Source organism: Xiphias gladius, chromosome 7 (genome assembly GCF_016859285.1).
Source record: "Xiphias gladius isolate SHS-SW01 ecotype Sanya breed wild chromosome 7, ASM1685928v1, whole genome shotgun sequence".
In the NCBI taxonomy this organism is placed as follows: domain Eukaryota; kingdom Metazoa; phylum Chordata; class Actinopteri; order Istiophoriformes; family Xiphiidae; genus Xiphias; species Xiphias gladius.
Genome location: NC_053406.1, coordinates 14,873,050 through 14,891,500, shown reverse-complemented (window position 1 = coordinate 14,891,500; position 18,451 = coordinate 14,873,050). Strand labels below are relative to the sequence as shown.

The following is an 18,451-nucleotide window of genomic DNA, read 5'->3' as shown; positions in this document are numbered from 1 at the left end:
CCCTCTTTGATAAGCAGCTCTTTGGTCTTCCCTCAGCAGTTCCATTTCAAAGAGAGGTCCGTCTATTCCCCGGCCTTTGATAACTACTTGGCAACAAGACTGACTCCCCTTAGCTCACAGTTTCCACACTCAGCTATTTTGATATGCACCCCCCCACCCCCACCCCCCAGCACACACACACACACACACACACACACACACACACACACACACAGATACACGTATAAAATATGTGTTGAAGGTATGACTTCTGCCTTTATGTGGGATGCAGCTATTTTCCCATGTCCAAACCCACGACTCCCATAATATTAAAAAAAACAATTTAAAATTACACTCACAATCTCACAAATCTATGCCTACTTGCATTTGTGTGTCTATGTGTGTGTGTGTGTGTGTGTGTTTGAGTGAATCTCAGTGCGCCATTTCCTCATGCCTGCTCCCATGGTGGTACAAACGCCCCCTCCATCCTCTTTCCCACGTCCCATACTACAAATTTGTCTCATATCAGCCACTCTGTGAGCAGGCAGAAATAAAATAACACAAGCTGTGTGGAAGTATGGGAAAGGCCAACAGAGACAGCATTTTTGTAGGACGCTGATTGTGACTGTAAAGAAACATAGAGAGAGAGAGAGAGAGAGAGAGAGAGAGAAAGAGAGAGAGGTCCCATGACATGGCCTCACAAGTATGAGAAATGCGTTGCTTGCTGCTGGCATATTACGGCTAAAGATAGATTGCAGATACTCACGTACAAACTCGCTGAAAGCTTTTACCCATTGACTCACAGGGTAAGGTACTCAGCAGCAGCTCTCTCCTTTTTTGGTGGCTGCTACAAATGGCAATAATGAAAAAAAATCGTTTATGGCTATATCATAACAAAACATCCATTTGCTACTTTTGTGTGCCTGAACAAGTGTAGGTTTGTGAAATATGTGTATGTGTTTAAGTGATAGGAAAGTATCTGCATCAAAATCTTAAATTAAACTAAAATCACCCTTGTTAAAGTGCCAGTGTTACCGAGACAAACAGTCTAATTTGTCAAAGGTTAAAATACTTTATTTTTGCGTTAACACAACGTGTGTCTTAACGCCACCTGAGAGTGAGCTTGCATGAAAAAAGATAGGTGTGAGTGTATTTACACACATCATGCACCATAAGTATGTGTTGTCGTTAAGTGTTTCTCATATGGGATGTGGAAATCTAGCATTTTAAAATGAAAACGGGAAATGAAAAGTTGGACTAGTTATTGATCCCATGAAATGGGCACTTTGATGAAATGGAAAACTCCTACTTCCTGGGAAAAACAGTGCGCCTTCAGCGGTTACATAATGCTGCGTTCATGTCATATGGGACGGATGACAGTGAGGGGAAAGATTCCCATGTTTACGAATAGGAAGCACTCTCGTAGCGTGATATCGAACAACGGAATTTGGCTGATGTGAGGCATCTCTATTTGCTTGGGTTTCAGGCACTTCCATGTTATTAAGTACCAGGTCGGATATACTGGAGCCTTCTGAAAATAGTCTGAGTTTCCCAGTCACAATTGCAACTTGGGTGTTCATCTGAACGGTATTTACAAGTCGGAATCTAATATTTACAATAAGAGATTTTTTTTTACCAATCCGTCATTCCTGTCCATCCTATCAAGTCAAACCTCTTTTCCTCCCATAACAATAACCCATTGGTTTACTTGAGATTGATCCCTTTCTTATTGTGTCCAAGTGAAATACATTAAGGAGGTAATGATACCATTTCATGGAACCTGTAAAAGCCTCATGAAACTGGCACTTCAACTACATGGTGTATTTGTAGGCCACGTCATGCTGTTCTAATAAGTATATAATTTCCTAAAACTGTTGAATATTTTGGGATGTGAACTCCTTTATACACTATTCTCCCCAGCAGATATCTCGTTGGTTTATACTTAAATGGATGAATTAATAATTGATCCCTCGTTGTGTTGTGTCCAGCCACAACATCCTGTTTCAATACGTAATATATCACTTAACAGAGATAAAGATACCATTTAAGGCTTCTCTAGACGCTGGTGTGCACAAAAGGATTCACGGGTAACAATTAAAATGGTAATTTGTGCAAACTGCCCAGAGAAATGTGTTCTTAAACACGCTAACACCATCGCAGGTTCTTACAAAAAAAAAGTACCATTGTTGATGTAAACTCATCTCTTTCTCACATGCTCTACTTGCCAAAAGCCTTGCCTCTTTATCACAGTACAAATAAAAAGGTCGATTTAAAATATCTCACATGTTTGTGCAGCATGATGAAGCAATGGAGCGTTGAAAACAATGATCTCTTTTGACTGCATCAGCTGTTTCTACTTGGAGAAGGCTGATTAGAATAAAACGAATGAATCAGAATCAAATCATATCATCTCAGTTTCTACTGAATGTCTGGTCTGACCCAGATGGAAAAAATATTTCAGTGGTCACAGTTTCCTCAGAAGAGAAGGAACCTGAAGCACAAAAAAATGAACCAGAAATGTACAACTAAAACTTTCAGATAAGACTATAAATCTAGGCCTTATTAATCCCATAGACAAACACTGAAGCCAGAGAGAAGAGCAAACCATAAAAGTTAACTACTAACAGTGATCTCCTGTAACTAAACACTTTGAAGCCACAGCAAACACATCAGTCTGCTCTGTGGAGTCAGCAGCACAGTGTCATAGCTGAGGGCTGATAGGTTGCATTAGGTTAAAAGGATCCTAATGTGCATTAGATCAGCACAGAGCATTATTTCAGGAAAACAATATCCATTATTAAGCAGGGTGTTGAACTCTCAGAGAATAGACAGAAATCCTGACAGGCTTCTAGTCTCCACTTATGCCAGTGCAGCTCCCAGAGGACAACTTCAGATCCAAGGATCAACCAGGATCTGTGCTCCGCAGGCTTTTTACTCCTTCTGGGGCATACACTATCTGCTGTGGCCCTGAGAGCAATTCAAGAAAAACACCTGCAAAAGAAGAGGACATCTTCACTGACTCAACAGCGCGCGAAGAGCATTTAGAAAAAATAAATGGCCCAAAGAAATAAAAAACAGGCGAATTGAGAAACACTTTCGCCAGTTTGATAACACACGTGCAGCCCAACAAATACACAGCAAATCTAAACACCACCACCAAATACAGAAAGGCACTAGAGCTGACTGTCGGTCAGTGGTGCTGGAAAATGAGGTAATGATTTAAGTTTATCTCAGTCTTAAAGGCCCCGAAAACCTATTTCCTCAGTCAGCTTCTTATTTTGAGTGATGGGATCCTACGTGAACACAATTCTCTTTCAGAGTTAGAACAGTTCTGGTTATTTCACGAGAGATTTCGGTATTTGTGTTTTTGTCTATACCACAGAGTTATGAGGCATTAGCTGAATTTTTGAATGTTCGACTCTGAATAAAAACACCTGAGGATATTTATTAAAAACTAACATTAACTTCTGCATGTCTAGTCATGAATATTCAGTGTTGTCGAGAAATATCCAAGATGAAGCCAAGTTCTCAGATATAATTGCATATTTTGCTATATACTTAGTGTATATTAAATATTTATAATGTATCTAGTGTACGGGCTAACATAGCCTTCATCATGCTAGATCATGTAGTTTGCAACTTATTCCACGACTTATGGCATGTTGGCCTGTATTATGATATGTAAGGAAGTATGCTAACACCGGCACCGCAAACCATGACAACAACCTGTGTGTCCAGGTGTGTTCGTCAGTTTCTAGTGTCCCCTGGAAACTTTGTTTTGTTACTCCCTTTTGTTCGATGCAGTGTTTCTTTATTTTGTCATGTTTTCTGTATTTGGCTGTGTTGTCTTAATTTGTTCTGCTTTTTGTTAGGCTGGCTATGTGTTGTCAATTTGTCTGTGTTTTATTTGTTTGCACTCTTCAAGTCTGAGGCTTTAGCTGCTCATATTCTCGTTGATCACTGGATTTGAGTTTGTCCACTGTAGATATCCTCTAAATAAAATCCATGTTCAAGGCCAGACTCATCTCTGGGTATTGAACATGGACTCATCCTTCCGTAACTACACCCTCATTTCTTTGGTTAATTCCCCCAACAAGAGGCACAGTAGGACAGATAATGGGTTTATTAGTGATACTGTATATCACTCTCCCTAAACAATAGCACAACAGTGAGCCCTCTGCGGTAATTATCCACGGTCACTGGTAAACGAGCAGCACTGGAGTCAAATCTATTTCACACTAAAAAGCAAAAGAGAACAGATGGTGAAAGGAGAGGCCCCTCGGCCGAGCAGCAAGTGTTTTTCTCACATTGGCTATACTTGGCAGAGGGACAGAGGGGGCTCTTTGTGTGTTTGACCTCAGAGCAGAGACGAGAGGTAGAGAAGCACATAAATCACAGCATCAGAACAACAAAAAGACGACTTCTTCCCCAGAACACCGCAGAGTGCAGCAGCCAGTGATGGAGTACATGTCAATGGATGAGACGATTCTGCATTCCTCTGAAGCCACTGATCAATGGTATTCACACCAACCAAATAACATTTTATATGTCCCTTAATATATAAAATAATGCTTATCATATCGTCTAACATCAGTTCACCACCAAAGCAAAAAACATCAATGAGAGTAGAGCAAGTTTGAAGTTGCCCTCTCTGCTCCGGTTTGAAGTGAACCCTCAGTTTCGCATTACAAATCTAAAGCATATGCCTGTTTTTTCTCATCAATGCTATAAATGGTTCTCATGAACACACTTGACTGTGTATCATAATGGATAAAATCAATCACACACTGTAACAGCGTTGCAGGTGTGCCTCTGGCTGAAGTCTGGAAACCACATCTCCACGTCCAGGTTTGGGAAATTCAAGCCAGTCTTTGTAGCCCCGTCTTGTTACCCTCTTATCAGTATAAGATACCATTTCATCAGGTACGGGCTTTGTTTTACCATCTTGCTTCATATTCTGCTGCATTAATGTCTTATTGATGCTTTCCAGTGTCACAGATTTGCTGCCTGGTTGTCCTGCAGCTCCGTGAATGCTCTCCTTTGACAGAATTGTGGAGATAAAAACTTAGACATATACAGACTTCTTAGTTTCTTTTAAGCCATCTTAGTGGCCTGAAACCTTGGCAAATAAATTCCCCCTGACTCAGTCATTTTCGTTTCTCTTGCTTTTACCCACATCGACCTACTTTTGTACCTTTGTCTATCAAATAAAAAAGGAAAAAAATAATCTTATAAAATGACAGACCTTGATGTCATAGTTATTGGAGTTAATACTCTTTAAGAGTTTATAGTCAGTATGACACAAAAACGAAAGAGCAAAGTGCCTCTGACTAAGCAACACTATCAGCATACATCTGTTTAAACCCATATGTAGGTATTCATGCTTGCATTTCTTTCTGTGCAATTGCTCAGACCCAGACTTTGGAGTTAAAGGCTGTATTATCAGCGCAGACTTTAATTTGGCTCATGGAAACTCACCACGTTTTATTCCTTAAATAGTTTGAGGCAAACAACATCAGCTCTAATCATCCTCATCTATGAAAACAAATATGGGGGGGGGGATCAAGAGTGAAGAATTTTGTATTTAAGGCATTAAACCAACTGTTTTCAGGATGATACATGGACAATTTCAGACAATTTCCTTCTAAGGTTTCAGGTTATTCACAGTGGAATTGTAACTTAAGACATAACAAGATATGAGTCACAAACTCTCCATTGGTAAAACCTTTAAAAGAGGGGTGTAAATATAGACGGGTGACGAAATGAACAAATACAAACACAAATTAAGGTGTTGGGCCACCACGAGCTGCCAGAGCAGCTTCAGTGCTCCTTGGCATTGATCAACAAGTCTCTACTGGAGGGATGAACAGCATTCTTCCAAAAAATATTCCCTCATTTGGTGTTTTGATAATGTTGGACGAGAGCCCTGTATAACATGTTGGTCCAAAATCTCCCATAGATGTTCAGTTTTGTTGAAATCTGGAGACTGCGAAGGCCATAGCATATAATTCACATCATTTTCATACTCATCAAACCATTCAGTGACCCCTCGTGCCTTATGGATGGGGCATTGCCATCCTGGAGGAGACCACTCCCATCAGGATAGAAAGGTTTCATCATAGGATAAAGGTGATCATTCAGAACAACTTTGTATTGGTTTGCAGTGGCCCCTCTGAGGGGACTAGTGGATCCAAACCATGCCAGCAAAATGTCCACCACGGCATAACAGAGCCACCGGATCCCCTCACTGCAGGGGTCAAGCATTCAGGCCTGTACTGTTTTCATGGTGTACGTCACACATGCACTCACCCACTCTTCAAGAATATGGTGAAAGATGACTCATCTGACCGTATCAATTTTTTCCACATTTCTGTAACCCACTGCCTCAAATGTGCATTCCTCTTTGTCAACGGGGGTTTATGCACTGCAACCCTACTATAATATCTCTCTCCATGTAATTGTCGAAGGACTGTTCTTGTTGACACAGTCTGATCATGTCCTGCACTGACGTTCTCAGTCACCTGAAGAACAGTTGCTCTTCTGTTTTTCTTTACACATCACCATGGTCATGGTCATCGTCAACAAGAATTCCGATCCTATCTACTGACGTCTTTCCCTTAGATCTAAAAGCAGAAGTCACTTTAGTCATTATTCCTGTTTAAACACTGGCGAGTTGAGCAGTCTGTGTGACTGAAGCTCCTGCCATTCGTGCCTCAGCAATGAACTCTCTCTCAAAGTAACTCAAATCTTTTCCTCTTGCCATCTTAATACAAAATCAGAATCAGCTGGGCCTGCTCATCGATTTTAAATATGCCACAGAGCATGAATGGATGTTAATTGCTTAACTGTACCATGCAGTGCATCTGTGTGGAATCATCTCCATTCATTTATTCAGGTTTTTCATTTATTTTTTTAACTGTGTGTATATGTACAAGCTTATTATAAAAACTGTCAAACAGTAGAGACACTGTATATTTCTAACAACAGAGGGATTTATGCTTGTCATGTCTTTGTACATGTGTTGTGGTATTGTGGAACATAAATAACTTAATTTTCTTGCAAAATGAGCAAAGTGGGAGTTTTGCAATATGAATGGTGTCACTTTCACCATTTTGGTAAAACTCAACACCCCTGCAGCACGTAAGAATGTTAACTATTTCTTAAAGCCAAAGGACCATGTAAAAACCATCAATGTGACACCGGAGTCAGTCTGACTGACAAGATGGAACAACTGGTTCCTCTGGGGGCCACTTAACTACCTTAGATCCAGTGTGAGAAAAAAAAGTGAACTGCAACATTTCCAAGTAAAAAATGCTCAAAGAGAAAAAGATCTCAAACGTTTGTCCCTTAAAAAACTGGTAATACAGCCAAAACCTCTAATGTAAATGTTGTCTGTATGTTACAGTGAGTTGTAACTGTGCGTAGATTCACGCACTGCAGAAATTCCATTGTGACATTGTGACATTGTGATTTGATATGCAAAAAGAAAAAAATGTCATTTATATGGTTTGTGCTTTTGGTTGCTATGATAAAACAGACAAGCAGCATAATTTTCAATATTTGCAGCGTTTACCAGCCACTGAGAGTCACATATGCCTTGAGTCTTCGAGAGTAGAACAGGAGGGAAGAGCCTTCAGTTATCAGGCTCCTCTACTATGGAACCTTCTTACAGTTTGGGTCCGGGAGGCAGACGCCCTCGCTACGATTAAGAGTAGGCTTAAGACCTTCCTTTTTGATAAAGCTTGCGGTTATGGCTGGCTTAGGGTTGGCTTGAACCATCCCCTAGTTTTGCTGCTATAGGCCTAGACTGCCAGTTGTCAGCATGATTTGCACTTCTGTAGGAGACAATTTCAAAAAAGAATTAAATACAGATTTAAATCTATGTAATTTTAAAAAATTATTCAGTCAGCTCTTGACTTAACACTAGCTCAGTGGTTCCTTGTACCTTTTCACTACCTCTTACATAACCACAGGAGCCTCCTCAGTGACCTCCAAAGTAATGTTGATGTTTTTGGCTGAGTTTTTCTCTGTTTGTTTAAACAAATTTAAAAAAAAAAAAACCCATGGGAAGGTTAGAGTTTATGTCAGGCCTGACACAACACAGTACAGTTTGGTTTGGTTTGTTGTTTCAACCATGACCCATGTTTAGCTTAGCAAAGCCATCCCACAGAGATGAGTTACATTTATTTAATACTGCAATTACTGAGCAGAAGTCTAGCAGATAATCACAAAGGACGCAAGAACAACTGTTCATATTTATAAGTACATCAGGCCGATAACTGATGGTAAAACCTATTATAAGACAAGTTTGATAATTGATAGTAATGAAAGAAGCAAAAAAAAGTTCATAGTAACACAACTATGATTATAGATGCTTGTTGTCCAATGCATTCATGTTATTCCATAAACTTCCCTTTATATCTGCTCTCCATTTCATGGTCAGCAGCAGAGCATCACACACTGTTGCACCACTGAATCAGATTAGTTTTAGTGCCTCACTCAAGCAGAGCTTTCCTCCACCTGCCAGCTTCATAAAACCAGTTCTCCGTTATTTATAAATGACTTCCAAGTGGGGGGACTAGATAAAACTGACCTGTAACCTCAGTGCAATAAAAATGGTCGGAGGTCGCTAAAAGATATTAAAGGGATAATGGTTTACAAAATGTTACTACTTTCCTGCTTTTCCCAGTGTCAAGCAAACAAGAGAAGCTTTAATATGTTTCATAATTTGCAGTTTGCACATATAGGTTTAGTGGTTCAATACATTTTATGTTCGTCAGTAGAATCAGGTAGCAGCTCAGTTCAAAACCAAATGCCTTCTCCAGTGTTGAGGAGTTTATACTTTGTGCTCATTGGCCTTGTGTTAATGTCGTTAAACTGTTTTCACTGTGAATCACAAAATTTTAACAACTACATCATAGTTCGGAACTACTTTTTCAGAAAAATGCTTATTTGTAGATGTACAGTATTAATCTGCCGTGACGGTGGCTGCTGCTGTGTGAACAGGATGTAGATAAGACATTTGATAAAATGACGACATGTATTAATTATTCACTTAATTAATGACTTTATGAATACTTACAGCATAGCCACAGAGAATGCCCTAAATGCGCAGAGGTTGTGCACTAAAGATAATACATTGTAGCAGCCTCCAAATTATTATTCAGAACTATTCCTTACAGAGGTCAACAGTCAAGGGTGTCTCTAAAGTAACATTTATTCTAAAAAAAATCACCAAGTTTCCATTTAAAGAGTGTAATATTCTAAAATATGAACAAACAATAAAACAACAAAGTTTGGGTGTATCTTGGTCAAGTGGTCCAAGTCCAAGAGTGGACCTCTTTTATACTTGTTAATAAAATTGCAGAAGATGAACAAAGAGGGAGAGTTTACTATGTGTTACAAACCTATAATACTAATCAATGTATGGTCAGGAGAGGGCTCCTCCTACACCTTGATCACAAACTGTCTGGTGATTTAACCACTTGAACTTAACAACAACCAACCTTTTCTCACAGCTCATTTACAACCGGTTCGTGCGCAGCTGAATAGCCGAAGATAGGCTACTCTGGTCTGCAGCAGTGATGGTGCTCTGTTTTTAGCACAATAGAAAAAGAGGCCTGAGCTTCCATTATGATGGCAGAACAGTATCTCAGCATTCCTCTTTCGAGTAAATACCTAAGTAACTAAATACTTTCACTTATACATTACATATGGGCAATTTGAAAGAGAATTTAGACACTTGGGTTCCGCAATTTGTCAGAGTCACCACCAGTGAAACAATAACCCTGCTTTAACAAAAATAACACACAGTGACAACAGGTCACATGTTGTGTGTGTGTGTGTGTTCATGTGTGTCTTTGAGTTTAGGGCTCCCTGGGAGTGTGTTGTCAGAACTGTGAGGGAACAGGTATACACAGCTGTCCGTCTGATCGGGGATCTTTCAAAGGCCACTAGAGCAGCAGTAAGCATTAACAGTCAGAGGAGAGCCAGCTCTTAAGACACTGTGATACCCTAAGGTGATCTCCCAACCACCTGATACGAGTGGATTTGCCCTGCAGCCAAATATATAGCAATACGTCAGAGTACACTGAGGCTGTCCAATGTGTGCTGTGGCCCTCAAATATGACTTACAGACGAAATGCCTCATTTCACATCTGCAGACAAGGCCGATATTGTGTTAAGGCTTTCTGTTGGGCATCACTGAAGGTGTGTTTCTTATAAAAAACAAACTGTACTGGAGAATGTTGCAAGAAGCTGTGAAACTGGACAAATCGGAAATTTCTGAAGGCAGTTATTCGGTGGTAATTATGAAATCAATTTCATTGCAGATATTGCCCATTTTAAGCTAACTTCTACAGAACAAAAAAGTTTTTTCTTCGGGAGAACAATGTTGACAACATCTGTGTTTTCCTCTGGTCTAACAAATGAAGACTGGACAAAACAGAATATCAGCTTCCTTCCTTTTACACTGTAAGTAGGAGTTAGACAACGTGCTTGTCCGGATGTTACGATATCATTCGACAGATCGTTTCTTTGCCTGAGCTACATTATACAAACAATTTTTGCTGCTACTCGGGGAACGCAAACAAAATGGTCCCGATGACAACAGCACAAAGACCTGGGAGCTCTCCCCACCAGTAACAGCCCGCCACCTTCTCCATCGCTGGTTTGCTATATTGACCCCAGTAATGGTGATAATGGATGTTATTCACATCGATAGGAAGATTAAACAGTAAAAGGAAACCTTTTGCTTCTACAGTTCATGCTCCCAAGTGTGCAGCTTCAACCCATTATATGGTTCTGCAGGGGGACATTGGATCAAAATGGTGTTTCCATAAAAACACTTGAAAAAATGCAGCTTTTCTTCTGCTTTCATGGTCTAACACTTAACTAATCAGTAATGTGTGTGTTTTCATTTTGCTCACGTTACCTTGCGTCGCATGTAAAAACCTTACAGTGCCAAGAACAATCTAAAACTGTCAACAGCCCGACAGTCTAGCCGAGTCAAAAAAGAAGAACACACCATATATACACTAACAAATCCATTACAGACACGTTTTCTTGTGCCTTTATCAAAAATTTTGTCCGGAAATACCTACTCCATGGCACTTTCACACACAGACCTGTTTATGACATGAGGCATTGACATTCATAATGAACAGATTACCATTCACCAGTGATCTAGTATGACTGGTCATGCCAGACAACTGGTGTTAGAGGGTGAATAGGTTGCTGGCGTGCACATGCTGTACTACCCCTGTCCGAAACTGCAGTTTCTTTCCAAACCAAAACAATGTACATCTAGCAAACTTTTGTTTAATTCTATGTGGTTTGCAATGTTGCTTTAATACTTGATATTGAAAAGTGAATGGCTCAGACAACAGAGGCAGACACAGTAATCTTTTAAAAGCCAGCCTACGTACGTTTTGCTGAACAGCAACAGCTGTGGCCACAAGTGGAAATTACTGTACGCATTACTGGATAATGGTAGGGCTCGGCAATAAAACGATCTTGATTATCAATTATCGCCAAAACAATTCCCACATTAATGATGATAGACTGAAGAGTAATTTTCGACACATTTATCTGTTCTGCATCTGGGTCAACCCTCAGCTGCACAATCAATATGAAAATAAAATATTGTGATCATATTTTTGGCCATATCTACCAGCCTTAGATAATGGCACACTACATTTCTGTAGATTCTTATAAGACACTTATAACTCACTTGGTGTCATCATCGGCCAACCTGACTGAGAGCAGGTCAAACCAGACCAAAAGCAGGAAACACCATTGACTTTTAGTAAGGTATAAAACCAATGAAATATTTATGTGACATGCTGTAAGCATGAGAAGAGAAGTCTCCTAAAGGACTGACACTGCTATGTCATTTAGACAGCGATATCTATTATCCCCTGGTTGCACCCAAATAAGATAAGAATGGCCCACTGAGGATGGGTGCAACTGCACAGAAATTCTAATTTTCAGTTGTACAAGGAAGATTGTGCTTTTTCTTCATTCAAAAGCATACTGTACAGCTACTCACATGGCTTGTGGAACTGATACCCTTTCAGTTCACTATAGTTCACATTATAGTTCACGATAACAGAGAGAGGTCGCATCACCCATGTTGACCATTTCACAGCAACAGCATGTTTGCTTTGGTTTCTCGCCGTTTTGATATTAGGTCCATTAACTGTTTTGGAAAAAACAAACTAACCGTGTATTTCCAGCAGCCCAAGTCCCTCCAAAGCCAGATACAGGCAAAGATACACTCAAAATGTCTCTGCCATGTTCAAGAACAATTCCGGTTATTTAACATACAGATAGGTAGATTTTCAAAGCTGTTACACACATTGTCCTTTGCATTTACCATAAAGCTCTACTGTACTATGACTTCAACTGGCACAATACTCATATTCACTAGCCCTCGTACTGTTTCCATTTCAGGTTTCACTGGGGATCTGGATAATGTTTCACTAATCCTAACAACCGTAAATTCACTAAAACAATTTTAGACATCTCCAGATTGATGTTGCACTGTCACGGTCCAGATCAAAAACAGTGTTGGACTGGTCCTTTTCTGTCTGGTGTCCTGAGGAGTCTATTGTATGGGAACACATAAACAGAGTGCCTGAACAGGTCAAGGCTTTATTTCAGGACAAAGATAAGACACCACTTGCCCATGACAAACTTTCTCTAGACAAGGACCTGATTTTGGGGCGTAGTGATCATTTCCATCATCTGGCTACTAAGACACATTGAAGAATATGTCATTTTTATGCCAAAAATGTATGAATATATCCTGCAACAATCTGCTTGCAATTAATAAACACGTTTTTTCTTTTTTTTTAAACATATATTATTATATCACAAAAGATCCAAGACCTCCAAACTCCACCATTTTCTTACAATGTCCAACCTGCTCCACAAACAGCTGTTCATAGGCATGGAAATGAAATAGTCACAGACCTCGCTGTGGATATGTGCCGGAAGAGAGGTCTGAATTTAGGGACTTTTATTTCAGGACGGCTCTATACTGCTGATCCTGCTGCCAGATTGCCAGGCCTCAATTTTCTATACTGTGGTTCAGACATAACAAGGGCATTTATTGTCCGTGACCAGCTCACTTCTTCTGAAGAGCAGCAGTTGTTGAAACCCAGGCTCAGAGCCTCAGCCGCAGCAGAGAGTGATGACCTTTAACTGAGGGAGGTCTAATGTGGCTGATCTTTGGCTCGGCTTGATTAGCCAGTGTCACAGGAAATGAATAGTATCCCTATCCCTGGTACAGTCCAACAGCATGTCCGGCTTTCCTCTGATGTCATCACGGGCTGGAGACAGAGTTTTGGCACCGACACAATTGCACTCATTCCCGCTCCATGTTCACATACATGTGCATGTCGTCAAGCAGAAGGTCTTTGCAGATCCAGCAGGCCCTGAGTGGGTGTTGACCAACATCATGAAATGCTTGATATAATAGCTATTAAGGATTGTAAGGGGGAGAAACAATCACCACAAAGCTTTTCCCAACAGTTAACCAGCGATCCAGTGTGAAGTCTGCCTAACACCAGTCAGAGCTACATACGATTGGTTAATTCATCGATTAATGGTCGACAAAACAAACAACCTGAGTTTGAATGAAATTTGTTGTTCAAGCTTCTCAAATATGAACATATTCCACTTTTCCTTGTCTCATATGATGGTAAACTATATATCTGATTGTTGGTCAGAAAAAAAACTACACATTTGAAGACATCAGCGGAGCTCTGGAACATTTTCTGTCATTTTTAAAGATTTAACTGAGAATCAATTTACTGGAAAAGATCATTTCAATTTCAAGATTGAAAATAATTGTTAGTTGCAGATCAACTGGCACTGGAGATCAACTTAAGATCAACTGGCAGTGGAGAAGTGGAGAGAAGATCTAATGTCAAATTTCTGAATGAGATGTGGTATCTTCCTCTGGTCAAACAGCTGTGCTCAAGTGATAATAAATGTAATACAATGAAAGGCAGGGGAGACACGGACTGCAAGTGAATGGAACCAGCGGAGGCAAAACTTAAGGAGGTCTGACAGCCACAAAATGAGATGTCCAGGAAGTCAACTTGATAAGAGCAGCTAGAGTTGGAAAATGTTACAGACAATTGTTTCGCTGAGCTTAAACAGGAGATCAGCACAATACGTAGAGGTTATGGAAAGTTCAAGATTATGATCGATGACAAACAGGAATAAGGAAAGGTAAAGCGTGGGTAGGGTTGTAGGGCGGGGGAGGACTGACCTGTCTTGTTTAAGCAAACGAGTAAGCAAATCAACACAAGAAAAGTACTAAGGTAGCATGCCCTTCTCACCCACATAACTCACACACTCTCTTCTGAAAATAAACACACTTCTGCACCTCACAGCTTTTTTTTATACTGTAGTCTCTCACAGCTGATTTAAAGACATAGTGTAATTAGAGCTACTGTATATCTCACTCTGGGAACGTGTTTGACTGTGTGTGACAGAAACATGGTGGAGCCATTCCCCAGGCAAGACCTGACAGAAAGCAGACGGAGAGCTCCCTCGCCACAATCGCACCTCTATGCTGGTCAGGGGCGAAAAAATAAACGCAGCCAACTATTCAAACTGACCGTAACTCACTTCAAGTGCTGTGGAAATGAGCAGAGTCTGGCATCTCATGATGGTCATCTTGATTAGAATTGTTTACAGTTTAGCTGCTGTGTTTATTCACAGCATACATGAAAATGCATTCAAATTAAGAAGGAAAGGGTGAAAACGGCACCTCCACTTCAAGGTTACCTTAATACTGTATAATACATAATACATTTTCAGGTAGTGTTACTAAGCCACGGCCTTCGAGTTACTGTGCGGTGCTTTGGTAGCCAATATTTATTGGCTAAAAAAGTCTCTTCCCTCTGATGATCGACTTTCTGTGAGGAGAAAAATCTTCCAAGCAGGCTACAAGCCAGGTTACAACAACATGCAGTTGCAATGACAGGATTGTTTACCAGCTTTTTATGATTTTTACTGAAAAGGAAAATAATGTAAGCAAGAGGGGACTGTGCAGTATCACACCTCTGCAGTTTACACGGGAGCTGCACCTGGGCCAGGCAGCTATGCAGGCAACAGTTGGACCTGTTTGGTCCAAGCTTTAAAAAAAAAAAAAAAAGAAAAGAAAAATTTGAAAAGCTGATTTTCCAATGTTATCTGGAAGATTGTGGAAGGAAACCCAGGCGGAACTGTTCCTATCAAATGCAGTTTCTAATTTCCTACTTTCGAGATCAACTTTTCTCCATTCGTTTTCTGCCTGGGGTCGTTGATGCGGGACAAAAGTTTGCAAAGCCAACACGACACCCCACCTACACGGCCCCGACTCCAGCCCCCCCACGCGTTGCACGGATCCGCGCGTCTCGGGCACTCACCTCCCCAGGTGTGAAAGAGGACCAGGAGTCCGACGAGCAGAGAGGCAGTGTCCCGCACAGCCATGGATGTTGGTCGGTGCTGCAGCTGTCTGCGCTGGGGAGTGTGTCTCCGTGTGTGTGTGTGGAGGGAGTGTGACAGGGACTAGTCCTCCTGGAAAACTGTATGAGACACACACACACACACACACACACACAAGAGGAGAGAGGGAGAGAGAGGGAGAGAGCGCGGCGATGCTGAGCAGGGAGACGAATGACGAGACAGGAGGTCTTACACTGTATAAAAAAAAAAAATGTCCGTCTCTACCAGTCACTCAGGCGTATGGTCGGTCTGAAATGCATATGTACTCGCGACTTTCTCGCTCAGCCTCGTCTCTTATGTGGCTTATTTACGCGGCCGGATGCACAAGACAAGAGCTCAAAGCCCGGGTTCAAGCGACTAACCGAGGCGGACATTTTTTGCAGTGTGCAGAAATGAGGAACTTGACTGAGAGAGCAGGGGAGGAGGAGGAGGAGGAGGAGGAGGGCGGATGGCTGCAGCCAAACACAGCACGAAGTTACAACTTACAGCCTCCTCCTCGTCGTTTCCGTTGACACGATCACCTGAGCACAATAACTCATGCTTTACACAGAGGAAACCAGGACTGGTGAAGAGCAGCCTAGCATGACCGCCTGGGGCGGAGAGTGGGCTTGAGTTTGGGCGTGAAAAGGTGTGGCAGCTGACGTTGCTCCTCGCAAAAACGTGGGTGACCTCTGTATAGCGACCTAGGGATGCTGTCGGGACTGCGGTTTTGCGGTGGTATATACGCTGGAGAGGTACTGAACGTTTGCCCTCCATCAGTAACCGTCGCAACAAATCATCTCTATCTCCACCCAGGCACCCATAAAAACTGTCAATGCGACTCCCTCTGTGCGCTGGATGCCGAGCTAAATATGGGCCTAAGTTGAATCAGGGTGGAATCCGACTGACTCCCTAAACAAACTATGTAAAAACAGTGCTTGCCAGAGGACATCGTATCATCTACTCACATATTAGTGGAAGGGATGGGATGAGAAGACATATTCTCTGAGTACCAGAGAGCAGAAGCAGGAAAATGACCCCATGGCCAGATACCTGGTAGTTCTGGTTTGCTTCATCCAAGTCAACAGCATTTAAAAATGTAGTCTGTGTGTATGTTGACACAGGAAAGTTAACCTGGCAGTAAATTAATTAGGATAGAGTTGAGTAGAGTAAAACTCTTTCGACCTAATGGGTTAATGACGATTAAAGCCTTGAGCCTTTCATTTATTGGTCGACACATAGTATGTACCCAAACGCTAAAATCAGCTTTCATATTATGCTATATTTTAAAATCATCAAACTGTACCAGACTGTGGATGCAAGTAGAACTAAAGTCACACACACATTCACACATACACAAAAATCAAAGAGAGCAAAAAAAACCAAAAAAAAAACAGTCATTAAATGGTCTTTGGTGTGTTTTGAAATGGAAGAGAACTGTGCTGATCAAACATGTTTTTTTAGCGTCGTTCCACTGTCGGGAGCTGCGGTTGTAAAAATATTCAGCTCAACCCTGGTGTTTGACACAGCCAGGAGCGCCTGATCAGAGGACCTGAGGGACCAGTGTGTGTTGCAAACAATACAACACTTCCCCAAAACTACGCACAGACATTGATAAAACCTCAAAACTGTCTGTACAGTTAAAGCAATCTTTCAATCTTAGTATTATTTGCTCCCGCGTGAACTATCAAAGCCTGTGGGGTTGGACATAGATCAAGGAAGGGCAGGACGTGTCATGTTCCCTCTGTAACATCCAGTGCTGGAAAACACCACTGTGTCTACAATCTGTGTCTGCTGAGTGGACTGCCTCTGAGTGCAGGGCCACATAGGAAGGAGTGGAGGAGAGTCCACAGCGGAGACGAGGTCTGCCTCTGACAGCAGCGCAATCAAACTCCTCAGAGGAAGAGACAGTTTTCCAGAAGCATGGCGCAGTCGTATTTGGTTTTGATTGAGGCCTTTTACACATTATTGTGGTCTGGATGCGCCCAGAAAAGAGGAAGTGAGGATACTGCCCGACAAAGAATGCCCAAATTTACCATGTGCTTTATTTAATTCTGGTCAGAGCAGGACATTTGATCAAAGTTAATATGATGTTTCAAGAATTTTATTTTTAGCGTCATCAGAAAATTGGGATTTGTTTTGGTGTGTTCTCAGTTATTTCCTTGCTCTATTTCAAGCATTGGTCTTTAGAAATGGTTTTTATTTATTTTTACTTGGTGGCAACCAAATAAAGAGGCCGTGAGAGAGCTTCGGGGAACTTTATTTTTCAGTGTATTTCTCTGCCTTGCAAAGTGAACGTGAATGCTCTCTGTGTGAGGTGGACAAGTTTGGGGTGTCACAGCAAGAGTACCGTCAATGCTATAGAAAACTTAAATAAATAATATCAATCACAGTCGTTGTGCTGTCAAAGGCCTCGGAGATCATGGGTAGAGATGATTGGTTTGTTTGGTTCTTGTGTTTTCTGGAGTGTTGCCTTTTTCTTTTCCTGAATTTGTTTTGGGGAAACCAAACACATCACAAAATAGAACTTGATCGCGGTCATGAAATGGGCCCCAATTGTTTTGTGAATTCAGCATTAAATAGTTGGACATTTTATGAAATACGCTTATTCTGTGCAAAGGTAACAAAGTCTGCCAAAGGACACCTCTAAAGGTCACTGACACAGTGTTTCGGACATTGTTACTTCTCCTGGATGTTTGACCATCACTATACAGAAGGATGTTTGTTCAGATTTTGACGCTACAGTTTTCAGATCCATCTGCTGAAAGTGGAAAGTTTCTCTGCGCTCACCTAAAATCTGAGTTTAAGGCGTGTATCTGTGAGCATGATTTGTGATGCACATTTAGTTTGAAAGCCAGTCCTGGTCCAACAGAAGGCACCTTACACAAGTGTGATGTGGAAACTTGAAGCCTCCTCTGCACATACACTGAGAAGATTTTTCAGTGACGTAGGAGACATCTTGTATCAAGTAGCTAAACTTTTTCAGTGA

General features: G+C 41.2%; 1 protein-coding gene across 1 annotated transcript in view; it reads right to left on the bottom strand.

The window, feature by feature from the left end:
- mcamb (melanoma cell adhesion molecule b) overlaps positions 1 to 15,849 on the bottom strand; it is a 37,668-nt gene extending 21,819 nt beyond the window's left edge. The window contains 1 exon segment of the mRNA XM_040130746.1: positions 15,405 to 15,849. Within this exon segment, the coding sequence (XP_039986680.1) occupies positions 15,405 to 15,468 (64 nt within the window). The 5' untranslated portion in view covers positions 15,469 to 15,849.
- Between the last annotated feature and the right edge of the window lie 2,602 nt (positions 15,850 to 18,451).